We start from the raw sequence: 17,944 nt of genomic DNA, 5'->3' as shown, positions 1-17,944 counted from the left end.
GTAATCCACAACTTTTACTTTAATTTTCCCTGTTGATAAATGATACGAAAAGTATGGAATCTTATAAGGGCATTCATGCTAAAACCATCTTTGAAAAAACTATCTTTTAAAATTTTTTATTTCAAATAATTATTTTCATCTGTAAAAGAAGCAGTGGTATAAAAGATTATTTTTACGATGTCTTTGAAAGAAATGATATAAAATTAAATTAGAACGAATAATTTCATGAACGAGTTAACAAGTGCTGAACGTATTCAATCTCACAATTTTAACACAGATAAGCTTCCGTAAGAAATTTATATCATAAAAATATTTCATCACTATTTTTCAGCATTTTGCAGCGATAAATATTGTAGTTTTGAGCATACATACACTTAATAGACTATAAATATATAGAGGATGTGAAAATATTCTTGCACTTAATCTTTTATTCAAAGCAAACACGAGTACAGAGTGTAAACGAGTGAAAATTCCCGCATACAGTAATGTTTTTTTATTACTGAAAAGAAGAATAATTGCGTTTTATAGTAATACTTCCTCGAAAAAGGAACTGTGCCCAAAATGTTAAATAGTGTCAATTATAGGTTATCTACTTCAGACAGTTGATTATTAATGTATTTCTATTTTACTCCAAAGCATGTCCAGAGGGGATGTTTGGAGAAGCGTGTAAGTTCGCCTGTGGACACTGTTTTAATAACGAGGTTTGCAGCCATCTTAACGGAAGTTGTTCTAGCGGATGCGCATCAGGATGGACCGGATCTGTATGCGATAAAAGTAAATGAAATCAGCTTTAGCACGTACTGATTAAACAATACTAACAAATTTACTCCTCTAAAGAACTGACCGAAATTATTTGGTATAGTATCTCATTTGCGAAAGTTTTATAATAAATTTATCTTTGTTTTCTTACAACCACAACTACATGTATATATTCTATCAAGAAAATATTTTTATATGTTCAAAAAAGTACATAAAATCATTCGCTGCAGTGTCGGGTCCTATTTAAGCAAATTATAAAATTATTTATTTATGTACTTGTAATTTCAGAATGTGACTTGGGATTTTTTGGAATAATGTGTAAGGACAAGTGCAGTCCGAATTGTCTAGATCCTCTGTCATGTGATCACGTGACCGGTCAGTGCGATGGAGGCTGCGTAAATGGTTGGATCGGTGAGAAATGTATACAAAGTAAGACGGGTTTTTTTTCTATTCTTTTCAACCATCACTTCATTAATAAAAACAAATGTGGTTGGCTTGTTAAAAAATTGACGATTTTATGAGCTTTAGTTATGACCTGGATCATGACTTAAGTTTTTTGAAGGGCATTTATTACCCTTCTTGCATAATCCATTCATTCAGAGTGCGAAGAAGGAACATTCGGAGAGAATTGTGAAGAAATATGCGGGATGTGTTCGAATGATAAAGTCTGTAATCCTATTAATGGATCATGTCCAGACGGATGTTCAGCTGGATGGAAGGGCAATGACTGTCGGGAAAGCAAGTTGATCCTCTAAATTACCCTAATTCACAAACTTTAGTTAAACAAAATTTATTAATGTAAATTACAGCTATTTATCTATCATAAAGAACAAAAAAAAACAAATGTGTAACCTAATTACTGTACATTACCTGTATCATCAGAAACAGCAGAGAAGTATTTTACAAACATTTGTGTTCATTGACTATCCCTCGATATTGAATTCATTTTAAATTTTGAATTACAGCTTGTGAGGCAGGATCTTATGGTGTAATGTGCAAGGATAAATGTAGTCCGCATTGCCTTGATCCAACAAATTGTGACAGTAAATCAGGGGAATGTTATCTCGGTTGTTTGGACGGATGGATAGGTGATCGCTGTGAACAGAGTAAGTTTTTGTAAGAAATGTGTAAGTGTTAACTGTTCAGATGGAAAAGAGAGAATTATGATGCACACATTCATCAATCCGTTGCTTTAGCCATGGATTATAAATGTTTACATGAAAAACCTTTCAATGCATTGCTTTGTCATTCAGGAACAACTTTCTTTACAAGGCATTATTTTTGTACGGAATAGATCTATTTTTTATTGTCTGAAAATCAGAGTGCAAGTTAATATTTCTTTTCCACTTAATTCACTAATTCTTCTGCATCATTGGAGTCCAGTAATATCATTCCAAGGTTTTTTTTATGTGTTTAGCATCCCCCGAAGAAAAAAAAAGCACCCCTCCCCCCCCAAAAATGCTTATCTTTCCATCAAGATGAAAAACAAAGACTGACAGAAAAACAAACAAACAATATTTTGATAACGATGATTTTTTTCCATTCGATGTATTTTTTTTATATTGTAATAGAAGTAAATAATAGTCAATACAAATTCCAATCTTTGACACAAAACTGTAAAAGAATATAAAATAAGATAGATATTGCTATCCCAAAAGATGTAGAAATGAATCGAATTTTGTAATTCTATTTTTTTTTCATGCTTTTGCTTTTAATTTTCATATTCCAAAACCAATCCGGTGCGGACGCTAAGCCGAAAAAAAAATCATGGAATGGCCAAACAGATCAGTGGAAAATTCAATTCATTGAAATGAACATAAGTTAAAGCAAAGCAATCAAGGTAATCAACTACTGACAGTTTTGTATCTTTAAATATATTCTAGGTTGTGATGGAGGTTGGTATGGAACAGAATGCAAACTCAAATGCGGCCATTGTTATAATGAAGAACTGTGCGACAAAGTACATGGCGCATGCCCAAACGGATGTGCATCGGGGTGGATAGGAGAAAATTGCAATAATTGTACGCAATGCTTATATGTTTGTAATGCAGTGAAACCAAACCACAGTGATTTTAGTGCAATATCGTAACATCTAACTTTTATCCTTTATGTATTTTGCCGTTTAGCTTGTACGAAAGGATCGTATGGTATTATGTGTAAAGACAGGTGTAGCCCGCATTGCCTCGATTCCGCTGAGTGTGATCACGTGACAGGATCATGTACTGGAGGGTGCCTTGCTGGTTGGAGGGGGTCTAGATGTAATCAAAGTATGAACTTCTCATTAAAAAAAACAATGTGTTGGTACTATGATCTGTTATCAATGCAGAATAAGTAGCGGGGCGACTTACTTAAAACTATATTAAAAATGATTAAAAGTGATAGTCAGTCCATCTGAGGGTTAATCAACATAGTACACTTGTACCTTCAAATTAAATGAAATGTGAATGCATTTTTTTTTTCTCTCTGACTGACTTTATATGATTCAATTTGAAAACACTGTATTACAAAAAAAGTATACTATACACTTTAAAAGATTAAACACACATGTTTCAGAGTGCACAGGAAAGTCCTTCGGCGAGGAGTGTGGTAAAGTATGTGGCCACTGTTATGACAACGCCCCTTGTAATCACATCACAGGGGAGTGCCCAGGAGATTGCAAGGATGGATGGCTGGGGAAATTTTGTAATGAATGTACGTGCACCGTACTCACTTGAAGGCTAATGTGGGGACTTCTCTTCCTTCTGGCATGTTTGATGAACTCTTCCTTGGAAAAGACTCTACGGAAAATAAAATAATTTAATACGCCTTTATGGTTATTGCTATTTAGTGAAGCAAACTCACATTCTTTTACCTTTTTACATAGCTTGCCCTGAGGAATACTTCGGGGAAAAGTGTCAACAAAAATGTGGCTATTGCATTCATGGAAACATTTGTGATTATGTCAGCGGAAGTTGCTCAGATGGGTGCGCAGATGGTTGGGTAGGAAGTAGATGCAACATAGGTACAGGGCAATTTGTGACCTAGAAAATTATATGAATCAAACAGATTTTATGATTTTCTGTATTAGTTCTATTTAACGTATTTTTCATTTTCTCTTCTATCATATGCATACATTATCTAAGAAAAAGTTGCAAACTCTATACCTAATGATAAGTTATACAAATTTGTATGCACAACGAAATATTTTTTTACTTTTTGTTCTCTAATTTCCAACTTTTGGTGCTCACGTATAAACATTCTCATATGTAGAAAGAAACCCATATACATAGCAATAATTTCATTTTCAAGTTACCTTGACCAGCCATTCAGGAATATATTGTCTCTAGGTTTTATATTAATATTAGCGTGCAGCTTTGGGTATTATGGCAAAAATTGCAAGGAGCAATGCAGTGTCAACTGTAAAGATGCTAAAGATTGCAACCATATCAATGGGTTCTGCTCAAATGGTTGTACAGATGGATGGTTAGGAAACGTTTGCGATCAAAGTGAGTTGTATTTATTCAAGCCTATCTTTAAATAGTTTCTTAAATTCTTAGTTTGGCAACATATCATATTATATGCATAGTGGATATTTCAGCTCAGAGTTCACTGATACAACCTTTTTTTGGAGTTGTTAAAGATGTTGACGTATTTGTTGCTTTATTTTAGTTGCTGTTCGTGTTGGAGATGGTAGTTGTGATTGTAATGATATGTTGCTTTCTTTCCTCCTTTATGTACATACATTGTCTATTACAATATTTGCTTCAAAACCTTATCATTCGAAAGATCTTTCTATATATCTGTATTTCTTCTGTTTTTCATGAATTTTATAATACATTGTCAATTTGCATATTATGTACATGTAAATTTACACTTCTAGAGTGCCCAGAGGGAGATTTTGGTCCAGGTTGTTCCTTAGATTGTGGGCACTGTCCAGGAGGAGCCACTTGTTCTCATGTAGATGGATCTTGTTTCTCAGGGTGTGCAAAGGGATGGCATGGAAGATACTGCAACGAAAGTAAGGGCATAGAAAAAGAAAATAATAACTGAAATATAAACCTTAAATCATTTTAGCCTATATTATATATTTAAAAAGATCATGATGAGAAAACAGACATTGTTTACTTTTTTAATGACATGACCGGTACATGTATCATGCATTTCATGAATTTCGGTTAATCAGTACTGAGGTGTGAAAGCTTTGCTGCAATTTTTCTATAAATTTACATGCGATGGATTATTTTTTGAATTAAAAAATATGATGACAAGAAAATCGTGACATTACATGTAGATTTTTATCACTTCGCCAATATGTGACCATTATTAATGTGTTCTGCTCATAGAATACTCCTTTCAGTATGAATTGAATTCAAAAAATACCTTCATGACTTATTTTTTTTATTCTTTGCAAAATACTTACACAATTAGCTGTGTCGAAGAAGTTCCGAAATCATGTGAAATGTACAAAAAAATTATACTGTTTAAAGGGTTGTTTTAGCACAATGTTATTATCCCTGTATCAAAATTGCAAACGATTTTGTTCAGTTACATTTCTCCAAAACAATTGATTTAAGGTGAAACACTTTGTTCTTTTTATATGCCGTTATATTATCGTCTACTTGCAACAAAAGGGAAAGGCAAAATAAAGGGGACCAACATTTTCCTTAAGAAATTTTGAACATTTTTGGAATTTAAACAAAAATACTCTCGTTAATATCAAAAGGTTGTGAAAGTGGTTACTATGGGGATATGTGCACTCTGAGGTGTAGCGGTCATTGCTTGGATGCTGGTCAGTGCGATACGGTGTCAGGGTTTTGTACTGAAGGCTGTATCCCTGGATGGATGGGGGACATCTGTGATATAGGTGACTTTTTATTAATTATTTTTTTGACTGATTAATCAATATAAAGATAGAGTAAATCTTTAAAGTGCTATTTCATTATGATAATATTTGAACGAGGGTCATTTATGAAACACATGCCTTTGGCAGCGCATTTCTAATGTGTCAAATATCTCTTGATCTTTCACGAATAAGTTTGACCTTAGTAATGTATGTATTTAAGCCATATCATTCCAGTTTTATGATAATGAATATGAAATCCATCTTGAACCGAATAATATTGTACTGAAATTTGAAATATCTTTTCGGTAAATTATGCAAATAGTCCCCACATTACATACATAACATTTCTATGTAGACAAAAAGGAGACTTAAAACATGATTAAGAAAAACAAAACAGAGTTTGGTATGTGTGAGATGGTAACTGAAATTGGATCACGTGATCATTTTAAGCATCGAAAATGTGCTTGTTTTATAATTAATTATTATGTGAATAAGCAAAAGCAAGAAATATCACTACATCATTTAATCGCATATAAAGTGATATTATTGTTAAAGTAAAATGTCTAGCAAATGTGACTATGGATTTTATTTTAGATTGTGAGAAAATGGTAAATCCATTAATCGTTTTTTAGGATGCCCTTCTGGAACGTTCGGGAAGAAGTGCATGGAAAACTGTAGTGAGCACTGTCTTAACATTACCGATTGTAATCATGTGAACGGGTCATGTGACGGCGCATGCGTATCAGGATGGACTGGAGAGCATTGCCAGATAGGTTATATGCATTTAACTATTAAAGACAATGGCATGTTCCATAAAGTGTACTTGTACATAATAAATGGGCCCGTATTTCACTTTGATCTTTTTTTCATTGTCAAAAAACACATGGCTTGCTGAATACATTTTGAGAATAAGAAAAAAAATAATCGGAAAAAGAATTTAAGAAAACGGTTAGCTAAACGCACATATTATGGAACGAAATCTCCCTTCGCAAAACACAATTTCTTCAAAATATATGTGCACTATTACTTTGTAATCGATCAGATATAAGCGGAATCAATCACTGACGATGATTTCTCAAAAATGTAACAGGAACTGGTTGACTGATTTAATATTCCTTGTTTTAATTACTTTGCAAGAATGTTGCACTCGTACGAGGCCTCATTATATACATTTACCAATGAAAGACTTCAAATTCACACCTTTACTCGGCACTAAGAGCCACTGAGCAGTGAGGGTTCTTTATTGTGCAAACGCCTACCATGACACGAGTCCTACGTTTTAAAGAACCTTGCTTTCAATTTTAATGCTGGACACGTGGCGAAGAAACAGTCACTACCCCAGTTAAACGCCTTAGGTTTAACGCAGCGCCGCAAACGAGAATCGAACCCGGGCCTCCCGATCACGATGAGAGGTCTCCAACACTAAGGTACCGTGACAAAAAGGATCACTATTTGGGGAGAAATGTAACACAAATCAGTAATAGGAAACCAATATTTCAAATATCATTAAAAATATTATTTTTCAAATCACCAAATGCATTTAGAGCTATCATCAATTTTCAGCTTAAATTGGTTATTGACAGGAATGATTTAAGAAAGAATGTATCTATTTTTGATTGCAAAAATATCAGAAGCAAAAACCTTTTCTTTTGCAAACACAAACGATTTGAAAAATATATTTATCGTTTACGTCACTTGACATAAGACGGAATATTATTATTTCAGAAGTTAATGAGACAAGTGGACTAGCTGATGAGGCGGTATTGGGAATCGTAATTGGAGTGGTTGTTCTGTTTATTGTCACTGACGTCATAATGGTTGCGTTAGTTATAAGGTGATTTCATCTCCATTTTGTTACATTGATTATTCCTCACACATTTGTAACATATTTACACAATATACTGTATTTATTTTTCATTGCTTAATTGATGGTAATTTCTCTCTACCTAAGGTAATGCTTTATATGGAACAACAATAAATACATGTGCGCTTTTTGTTATGATCAAAACATACGCCTACAAGTTAAAACGAAAATTGGATTTTAGGTATACAGGGAAATCAAGGGTCAAGGTTGGAGGCTCGTCTCACCAGCGCCGCCTTAGCATCATAAGTGTAAATTATTATGCCGGTGTTCACAGTGGAAATCATACAGCTGATAGAGATAATGCAGGTGCAAAAATCAAATTATTTTTTTTAAATACGATTTAAAGAAGCAGGTACATGTAACACACAGTATAGTAAAATTCTTTTCCCACAGTAGTTTTAAAAAATAATTGTATTTTATATAAATGACATAACATATAGATGCCAAAATATGTTGACAGTGTTAGCTTTCAACACTCTTGATAATTTATGTTTTCAAAATAATTTAGACGACATACATGCTGATCAAGATGTCGTATTAACTACTTGTACCCGATCTTTCATTCATGGAAATATTGGGTAAGCAACACTTATTTATTATCTCCATCAATAAGTGATTTTTTTTAATTCCCTCTATGATTAAATCTATTTATTTTTCTTTAAAAATATTTCAACAAGAATATTCAAATCTGAAAAGAAATGCTAGAGGTTTAATGTAGGAGATGGAGCATTTATGCAATAAAATTTTCTCAAAGGCTTCAATATAAAGAATGAATATGGATTATAAGTCAATGTACATGTACTAACCAATCCTAAATTTCCTAGGAAAAAATCATATTTTGAATATAAATGAGATTTTCTTTATTTCATCAGACAAACTTGCACATGAACGTCATATTACCAGTAAATATTTGATGATAATTATTTCTTCTAGGTCACATCACGAAAACATGGATTATGTTTCAAAAGAAAACCGATATATCAGTTCCTGGGAATAGTTTTTAGACTTTATTTAAAGTGAACATATACATGTGTCATCAGTGTCTTCCATTTTTAAAAGATAAATAAGTTTTAAAAACCAAAATTAATCTTTATAGTGATTTTGCATATTTTATTTTTAAGCCGTTTATTTTATTGTTGACAGTTTTCAAATGAAAGAAGCAAATAACTCGTATTTTTTAGTTGTTAAGTAAATACATTTTTTAAATTAAAGCACGATTTCCTTCAAAATTCAAATTAAGATTATATATCTAATACTAATTAAAGAGAAAAAAAGATGATTAAAAAGAGAGGAGGAATAACATTGTCTTGATATTTAATCTTGTTTTTAACACATTTTTAACAATTTTTAACAAATTGTTAACATATTATTACATTTAATGACACATCACTGAAACAAAGCTGTCATTTCACCTCATGAAAAGTACGTGCTTATTACACACTCTTCATTAATGTTTGGATATATAAACAGGAATGAATAAGTGCAGAATATCTAATGAAAATAAATCACATGTCTGAATATTCGACTATAAAAATAAAGTAGCAAAGCATAAACACTATTTTCTGTATCAAACACATTTAAAAACAATTCATAGCCTAAATACCTTAATGCTTTATCCTTTGTGTGGTGTAATTTAGATAGGATGGTGATATTCTAATGGGTTCACTTAATGAGTGGCCAGGAGCATAGGAATGAGATCTCCGCATAGATAGAACGCTTAAAATTGAAATCATCGTCATTTAAAGATATGTTCCGGAATGCGAATATATTTAAATTATTCCGACTCAATTAAATCTGAACAAAAACAATGCTAACGTGCATAGCTGTATATTAACTCCACCTTGAAATATTTACTGATATTATCGACATTTCAAATTTACAAATTTCTGGGCCACAAACGTTGAAAGATATAAGTCGATTTTTTTAAACAAAAAGAATGTTAAACAGACATCTGCTTGATAGGCACCTGTAAGAAATAATTTTTTGCATTTTGAAAAAAAAAAATGGAGTCATTAATAAAATTTATCATTTCTTTGATATCCTTCGTCGGAATATCTTTCGAATATGGTAAGTAGCTTTTAATATATATTAATGACAAATTTTATGAATATGTTTTTAAGTTACTTGTATTTTTAATGATTTTTTTTATTATCTATTCTTCAAAAAAAAAAAAAAATAGCATTATCCAACTCCATAACAGATTAATTCTACGTTCGATAAAAAAAAATGTTAACTGAAACCAACCAAGGGTAGGCATTTATGATTTCATAGAAGATGTATCTTTATATATCTGTTTCAAGTAATGATTTGTTAAATGTTGGTCGTTTTTCAATGTCACAATACCAATTTACAAAAATGTACCTATAATGTAAGAGTCATCAGAGAAAAATATTATTTGTGTGCTCAGGAATTCTAGAAATTTATATTGGAATAAAAGACGATAAAATTGATGTAAAATTTTCAAAACTATTAAGTAGGGTTAAATACTCCTGAACTAATGTTGTTTTTATTCAAATATCTGTCATGATATTCTAGAGCAGAACTTAGCCTTAGAAAAGCATGCTATCATGAGCTCACGCGCACATTTTTGGAGTAAACCGGAACTAGCAAACGATGGTGACGTCAGCCAGGACGAAGTGAAATGTACACAGACTTTAACGAACGCAACTCAAGCGTGGTGGCAGGTGGATCTGTCGGAGACGAGCATCTTGTACATACACATCACCTATGCTAAAAATAGTGAGTTTTCTTACATGAAAATAATTTCGTTACTTTTTAACTTGCAAAATAGGCTATCATTTAAAAAAGGTCTTACAAAATTATTTCAAGAGCATTTTAATCAAGTACAATTGAACGTGCAGCTCTTAAAAGCAAAGTCCGAAAGTACTGTTGACTTTAAAATATGAAACATGGTTTTATTTTATCGAAGGAAAAGTCAAATAACGTTACATTTTGGAGATAAATATCTATGAAAGCTGTTTAACTGAAATATTTGATTGAGATGTGCTTTCTTATATCAACAAAGATTTAAACCACCATGACGTGCATTACTATTACTAAATTTGCCTATTCGAGGCAAACAATTTAAAGGCACCTCTATTTAGAATTTTCTCTTCAGGTGCTGACACAATGGCAGGATTTTCTGTATATATTTCTAATGACGAAATTAATTTTCGTAACGGACATCTTTGTTATAATCACAACGCCTCTACTCTTCCGGAACTGTATATGGAGATAAACTGCAAAGTTCATGGAAGATTTCTTACGTTCTACAATGAACGACTTCCAGGTGTTAAATACCCGAATGGTTATTCCCCAACTGCAGTGATTCAACTATGTGAAATCACTGTTACAGGTAAGCTATGTAAAGGCTTTATTTAAAATTAATAGGCTCTAGGTGTCATGCCCCTGTCATTCCGTCCGTCATTCCGGCATATTTTTCCGGATTCTTTTTTTTTTTTTGGTTGTTGCTTTGTTTGTAGATCGATAATAAGCTGATTTTTGGTATGTTTCTATATGTTGATGACCTAGAGATCAAGTCTGAGTTTCACCTTCATTGACACATTTGTAGGAACGTTATTAATCCTAGACTTTGAAATTTTCCAAATTTTACTGTTTTTTTTCTTTCTTTTTTCACTTTTTGAGTTACTTGTAGATTATTATCTGATGTTTGGTACATGGGTTTTTAAATTAATGACTTACAGATCAACATCGAGTTTCATGTTGATTGACCCATTGAAAGCAGTTATAACCCTTACACTTTGAAAACTAATTTTCTCTGACTTTTCCTCACTGTAAATGTGCCGTCACGGTAGTTCAGTCGGTAGAGCGCTCGCTTTGTGATCGGAAGGGTGTGAGTTCGAATCTCGACCGCAAATGACCTAAGTCGATAAAATATGGCCCTGGGTACCGAGACTAGGTCAAAATTTGCAGCTCTCCACCGGCAAGTGGTGTTATCTCTATATGAGTGAAAATTCTCGAATGGGACGTAAAACAACATACAATCAATCAATGTCAGATAATAAGCTGAGTTTTGGTATGTTAATGACACACATTAAATTCAAATTATTTTTGTAAATTGACCTCTTTTCCTAAGGGTAATGCCTACAACTTTGAAGTTTTGATATTTTCAATGTGGTTTTTTTTCGCTGTGCCTAAAGGTAATTTGTTGATTTTTAATTAGTGTCTTTATATTGAAGATCAATTCAAGATCAATATTGAAGATTGAAGTTTGAGTTTTATGTTGATTAACTCTTTTCCCCAAAACATATAATTTCTTTTCCTTTTTGAAAAAAAAATCCATTGGTTTTAATTTTCGGGGGTGGGGTGGGGGTTGATGGGTGGGTATTATGTTGCTAATTGATCATTTTCATGCAACTAAAGTATGTTGTGGTATTGACAACTACATTGTAATTCAAATACTTGGACTTTCAAATATTTAAAACTTCCTTGTTATCTGCAAGGGTTTTCGTGTGACGTTGACACATTGAGTTTTATATTCGTTCAAACTTTTCTTCCACCAAAGATTGCTATTAAATCTTATAATTCTCCACAGTCAACAGAACTATGTATCTTTTTTTACCTTTGCATATAACTGAAAAAAATCAACCTCTTGTTTACAAATGTACTGGTAGAATATTTCATATTTTTAGGTTGTGAAAAAGGCAGAGGAGGTTTTGTGTGCACTCCTTGTTCTCAGAAATGTCGCGAAGGAATCTGTCATATAATAAGTGCAAAATGTATCGAGTGTTATGACGGGTACTACGGGGCAGACTGTGACAAAGGTATCATTTTCACAAAAAAACTAGTATCTATTGAAGAAGTTCAGATTAGACAGTGCGAATGTATATGAATTGTATTTACATATAAAAGACCTCATGTATCAATTTATTTAAGCATTATGTAAATCACTTAATATGCTACGGACATTTTCAAAGATATATTGTAGTTAAGGTGTATTTACTTTCTTCAAAGGCTGTTGTTTGATTAATTTACGTTGATTTTGTAGATTTTGAAGGGAAAAAAACCTTGATATGATTTGTTTGAAGGCTAGTTGGTTTTATTTTATAAGTAGTGAAGTTTTTGCAGAGAATTGATCGCTTAATTGTGAGGCTTGGCCCAACAACGAAAACAAAAAAATGATGTTAAAAATTATTCGAGCACAGTGGTGATATAATATATAGTATCATTACATATAGGAAAGCAATATCGTAAACTAATGTGGGATTTGCTTAAGTAGAAAATAATACGAGTAAAAAAATAATAGAAATATATAATCAATGCATGTAAAGTAATCCATTTATTCGATATTTTGTCAAGAGTCAACTTTGGATCTCAACATTAAAAGGTAATTAGGATGTAAAGTAACCCTTCAGAATGCTACCTGTTGTTATATATTAGTAAAAAAAAAAACTGATAACGATTAAGAAAATGTAATGATTCTACACCCATGCTGATAAAAAATATAACATGACGCGAGACTGCGCCATTCAGTCGACTGATTGGAATGCTTACTGAGTGATCTTTTCATGAAATCTATGGCATAGTCATCCTGTGGATTCCTTTAATTTGGGAAATTTCAATGACTTTTTCTTTTAAGGTTAATTGTGTTCTTCTTATTTCTACACTGTTCTAAATGCAAAAATAGTGCCTGTAGATAATTTATTTCCCTTTTTCAGTATGTAGTAACTACACATATGGATACAACTGTACGGAGCGATGTGGGAAGTGTGCAAATAACGTCATATGTGACCATGTGAACGGAACATGTGCGGAAGGATGTCTTCCCGGATGGACAGAACCATTTTGTAATTCGTGTGAGTAGCCTTTCTATAAGCCTTTAGTTCAGTATAATAATATATTTAAATGATTAGGCCAATGAATTGATTGATTTTCTCATTGTAAATTTTATATTGAAATCTGATGAAATTTTTCAGCTACTCAATTGCAAGCAAAATATTCAACAAGGCTTGTTACCTTTTGTTAAAGAGTGTTGATTTCTGTAAAAAAAATAACAGAAAAAAATGTCTGAATATTTCAGCTTGCCCATCGGGCTTTTACGGACACAAGTGTGCGACAGCCTGTAGCAGTGGTTGTAGGAAATCAGGACAGTGTGATCCTATTGATGGACGATGTATCGGCGGCTGCATGGCCGGGTGGAAAGGGAAACAATGTACCGAAAGTAAGAATTCATAATTGATTCTTTAGAAATTTATTATTCAACGAATAAGATTAAAATGTTAAGGATAAAAAAAGGAAAAACAGAATTTATTGATGGTAATTTTAAAGAAAAAGCTCTAAAACAATATTATGTAAGCTACGCATTGATGATTATGTTCTTCAAATTCAGAAAAATGTTAAATACCAATTGCAATATGCATTTCTTTCAAATCTCTCTTATTTATTTTCAATCACAATGTTACGTACTGCACAAGGAAACTGAAGAGCCCTTATACGTTTACCTGTCTAAATTAGTTATATATAAATCGTACACTGTAGCTCAGTCGGCAGAGCGCTCGCTCTGTGATCGGAAGGTCTTGCGTTCGAATCTCGGTCGCGCCTGACCTAAGTTGATAAAAAAATAGGCAGCAACTGTTCTTTTGCCAAGCTCTCGGCACTTTGAAGTAAAATTGCGGATCTTTCGGATGAGACCTTAAAAACCGAGGCCCCGTGTCACGGCATGCGTTGGCACGATAAAGATTCCTCACTGTTCAATTGCCTTGAGTGCCTAGTATAGGTCTAAATTTGAAGCCCTTCACCGGTATATGGTGACGTCTCTATATGAGGGAAAAATTCTCAAAGGGGATGTAAAACAACATACAATCAATAATAAATCTTATACGTATTTAAAGTTAAGAGCGATGTTTCTCTGAAACAATGAGAATGTTACCATTTAACAAAATATGTGTTTAAATCAAACAACACTTTGCCAAAATGTAAAGCTATTATCATCATTTCTAAAGGTCTAATTTAAATTGAGTTTCTTATTTCTGAATAAGTTCGAAATGGTTAAGGCGTTATTGCTTGAATAAAAGAATTATCATTGTTCCTAAAATTAAAAAAAAATGCATGAAAATGTATGATATTTCAAGGTACAGACCGGTCCAGCCTTGTTGAAGAGGACACAAATACTGCAGCGATAGCTATCGGTGTAATCGTCGGAGTCATCGTCATTATCATCGCTGTTATCGTCATTATCATTTTCATCAGGTAGCTTTATCAATGACAGTTTCATGTTTTCTTTTAATTTGTTCGGACCTTATATAGAAGGATGCAAAAACAAAAGAATATGAAAATGACTGTTACTTCTGTAAAATACTGAAAAATCTGCGAGTAAATTTTGTCATCAAAGTGATTTTAGAAACGTAGATTTAAAAAGGTCAGAAGATCAATTGAAGTTGTTACCTTTTTTTGTCAGACTTCCCAATCCAAGTTTATATTTAACTGGTTTTTACTTTTTCAGATTCATTCAACGGTCAGATTCACGCATAATTGCAAGAGAGAAGAAATAAGAACAACAGAATCATTTTTTCTTCTATGAGTTTGAATTCGTTCAGAAAATTTAAAATGAGAAAAAAAATAATATACACATATTCATTGTTTGAGAGAGAGAGAGAGAGAGAGATTTAATGATGGCTCAATCAAAGAGACTTTATTCTATCATTCTAGCTCACACAATCTTCAAATTTAAATTTTATAGTACTGGAAGAAGTTTATTTCATTTTTTATTTAAATTTATTTTTCCCTATATATCTTTACATGTTGGAAGACGTAAAAGGAAGATGTACACATTATCTTTTTTTAAGAAATTGATAACGTAGATAAATACAATTATAACGTGTATATACTAATGTGTATAAAATAAATGTACGGACTATAAAATCATATTTTATACTGTAAGTTAACCATTGTTATCTAGAGAAATTAGGCTTTTATTTGATAACTTTTTTTTTTCTGATTATAAGAACAGTAAATAAAACATTTATAGTACATCTGTAAAATTTGTAAAAAAAAAGATTTTCATAATTAGGGGAGCAGGAAGAACAAATTGTTGTCATTTTGGCAATGTGCCAACGTCCCTGTGTATTATACATTTAAGGTATGCCCCTCGTGAATGTGGTTATATCAACATATTTTTAGATGTATATTTTAGATACTCATATAGCAAGACTCAAAATCTCAAAGAAAATTGGGACGTCAGTGTGCATCTTACTGATCAACGGTACAATTAAGTTGACCTTTTTGAACTTCAATTGTAACTCTTAGATTGATTACTTTAATCATTCTCGTATTTTATCGGATGTAATCATGACAATAAATATAGTCTTATTTTACGTAAAAAAAGTTGAATAATATTTATCATAGAAAAAAAAATCATGCAAATCAATGCGCATAAATTATTGTGTAACCCTTTTTGCACAAAAGTATGATATTTGTGGTATTAAAAATCTATGTAAGCAATAAAATATTTTCTTATATCAAATTTTTATGACTCAAGGGCTGTTTGGTTGGAAGTATCATGTAGTTTGAAATAATGAAAGAAAAAGTCCAGATCAGTGATGTACATTTTGAGATATTGGTCAAAATATGTATCTTGCAGTCAAAAAACAGTGTTAAGTTAATCTTGATTTCTTTAATATATTTTCATTTCGTGGCGAACTATGTTGAGTGAATCTGTAAAATTTGTTTTAAAACTATTAATTGAAATACCCCCCCCCCCCTCCGAATGTTTTTATGACTTTGTTAGCAGGTTTTTTTTAATAGAATGTTGTATAATTTGATTTGCTTAATTCAAATATCTTATAAAAATGAATTCCCTAACAAACATTTACTAAAGTTAACTATAGGTAACTAGAGTTTACTATAGTTAACTGTAGTAAAAACTTCGAAAGCTTTGATTTACTACGAAACTTTATTGTGGAACTTTTTTGAGATTTCAGAGCTTAAAATCTCTTAAATTCGATAACGGTGATGTAAAATTTTGAAATAAAATTTGCAAATCGAGTAATAGTTCAATTTAATATAAAATTTTACATGTATGAACTGGTGAACATAAGTTATCAATTAACAATCTGAAATCCATAGTAAAAAATACTTTAAATTACTATAGTAAACATTTTAATTTACTATAATTGTTAAACTTTGATACTATAGTAAACTATAGTATTTTTGTTAGGGTTGTAATAAATAGTTTTGAAGTTAAACGCACTGACTTTTTCATAAAAGCTGACCAGGGACATATGTTAAAACTTCTTTTTTCTTTTCTTTTTTTTTTTCTAATTAAGAGTTGTGAGGTTTTAATATTACATGTAAATGTAGAGAATGGAACTTCTTCTCTAAGTATTGACAGTTTTTAGCTCTACTGGTCAGAGACCAGAAGAGCTTATGCGATAGTAAGGTGTCCGGCGTCCGTCTGTCTGTCTGTCTGTCTGTCCGTCTGTCTGTAAACAATTTTTCAAAATGCTACTCCTCCTACAGTTTTGGTCTGATTTCAATATAACTTGGCACACAGGTAGACTACACTAAGATACATAACTTAGTGCATCGGTTTTTGATTTGGATGAGCGGTGTTGCCATGGTTACTAAAAATAGAAATTTCTGTGAAATTCCTTTAAAACCCTACTCCTCATACAGTTTTGGTCTGATTTCAATATAACTTGGCACACAAGTAGACTACACTAAGATACATAATCTAGTGCATCGGTTTTTGATTTGGATGAGCGGTGTTGCCATGGTTACTAAAAATAGAAATTTCTGTGAAATTCCTTTAAAACCCTACTCCTCATACTGTTTTGGTCTGATTTCAATATAACTTGGCACACAAGTAGACTACACTAAGATACATAATCTAGTGCATCGGTTTTTGATTTGGATGAGCGGTGTTGCCATGGTTACTAAAAATAGAAATTTCTGTGAAATTCCTTTAAAACATTACTCCTCATACAGTTTTGGTCTGATTTCAATGTGATTTGGCATACAAGTAGCCTCTATTAAGATTCATAATTTAGTGCATCGGTTTTTGATTTCGATGGATGGTGTTGGCCTGGTTACTAAAAATAGAAATTTCTGTGAAATTTCTTTAAAATGCTACTCCTCCTACGGTTTTGGTCTGGTTTCAATATAACTTGGCACACGAGTAGACTACACTAAGATACATAATTTAGTGCATCGGTTTTTGACTTCTATGAACGATGTTGCCATGGTTACTAAAAATAGAAATTTCTGTGAAATTCCTTCAAAATGAAATTCCTCCTACAGTTTTGGTCTGGTTTCAATATAACTTGGCACACAAGTAGACTAAACTATGATACATAATTCAGAGCATCAGTTTTTTTTATTTCGATGAACGATGTTGCCATGGTTACTAAAAATAGAAATTTCTGTGAATTTCTTTTAAAACGCTACTCCTCCTTCAGTTTTTATTTGATTTCAATTTAACCTGGCACACAAGTAGTCTGTATGAAGATATATAATTCTATTTATTGCTGCATGTTGCAAAG

The 17,944-nt window shown here is 32.1% G+C and overlaps 2 protein-coding genes across 2 annotated transcripts; both read left to right on the top strand.

The window, feature by feature from the left end:
• Nucleotides 1-2,899: 2,899 nt before the first annotated feature.
• LOC133174547 (multiple epidermal growth factor-like domains protein 10) lies at nt 2,900-8,442 on the top strand. The gene is made up of 11 exons (XM_061309660.1): nt 2,900-3,026; nt 3,313-3,450; nt 3,623-3,760; nt 4,104-4,244; nt 4,619-4,756; nt 5,462-5,602; nt 6,214-6,354; nt 7,307-7,415; nt 7,627-7,751; nt 7,906-8,023; nt 8,379-8,442. Exons 1-11 carry the CDS (start codon nt 2,912-2,914, stop codon nt 8,440-8,442), a joined length of 1,368 nt encoding a protein of 455 aa, XP_061165644.1. The 5' UTR covers nt 2,900-2,911.
• A 1,002-nt stretch (nt 8,443-9,444) lies between these two features.
• Nucleotides 9,445-15,204, top strand: LOC133174432 (multiple epidermal growth factor-like domains protein 10). Its single transcript, XM_061309556.1, has 8 exons — nt 9,445-9,512; nt 9,981-10,184; nt 10,564-10,800; nt 12,098-12,229; nt 13,124-13,261; nt 13,486-13,626; nt 14,537-14,654; nt 14,908-15,204. The coding sequence occupies exons 1-8, from the start codon at nt 9,449-9,451 to the stop codon at nt 14,954-14,956; spliced, it is 1,083 nt and encodes a 360-aa protein (XP_061165540.1). The 5' UTR covers nt 9,445-9,448; the 3' UTR covers nt 14,957-15,204.
• Nucleotides 15,205-17,944: the final 2,740 nt, after the last annotated feature.

This window comes from Saccostrea echinata, unplaced genomic scaffold, assembly GCF_033153115.1.
Source record: "Saccostrea echinata isolate AGI-Se365-2 ecotype Australia unplaced genomic scaffold, CSIRO_AGI_Sech_v1 ptg000058l, whole genome shotgun sequence".
Classification (NCBI taxonomy): Eukaryota; Metazoa; Mollusca; class Bivalvia; order Ostreida; family Ostreidae; genus Saccostrea; species Saccostrea echinata.
Note: the sequence above shows the minus strand (reverse complement) of the source record. Positions and strands in the feature narration are given on the sequence as shown.

Excerpts from the sequence above, each read along its gene's own strand:
- LOC133174547 (XM_061309660.1), top strand. The coding sequence starts at position 2,912 with ATGTGTAAAGACAGGTGTAGCCCGCATTGCCTCGATTCCGCTGAGTGT. Across the intron at positions 3,027-3,312 it reads GGGGTCTAGATGTAATCAAA|AGTGCACAGGAAAGTCCTTC; the intron begins GTATGAACTTCT and ends CACATGTTTCAG. Across the intron at positions 8,024-8,378 it reads TTCATTCATGGAAATATTGG|GTCACATCACGAAAACATGG; the intron begins GTAAGCAACACT and ends TATTTCTTCTAG.
- LOC133174432 (XM_061309556.1), top strand. The coding sequence starts at position 9,449 with ATGGAGTCATTAATAAAATTTATCATTTCTTTGATATCCTTCGTCGGA. Across the intron at positions 9,513-9,980 it reads CGGAATATCTTTCGAATATG|AGCAGAACTTAGCCTTAGAA; the intron begins GTAAGTAGCTTT and ends ATGATATTCTAG. Across the intron at positions 13,262-13,485 it reads AGAACCATTTTGTAATTCGT|CTTGCCCATCGGGCTTTTAC; the intron begins GTGAGTAGCCTT and ends TGAATATTTCAG.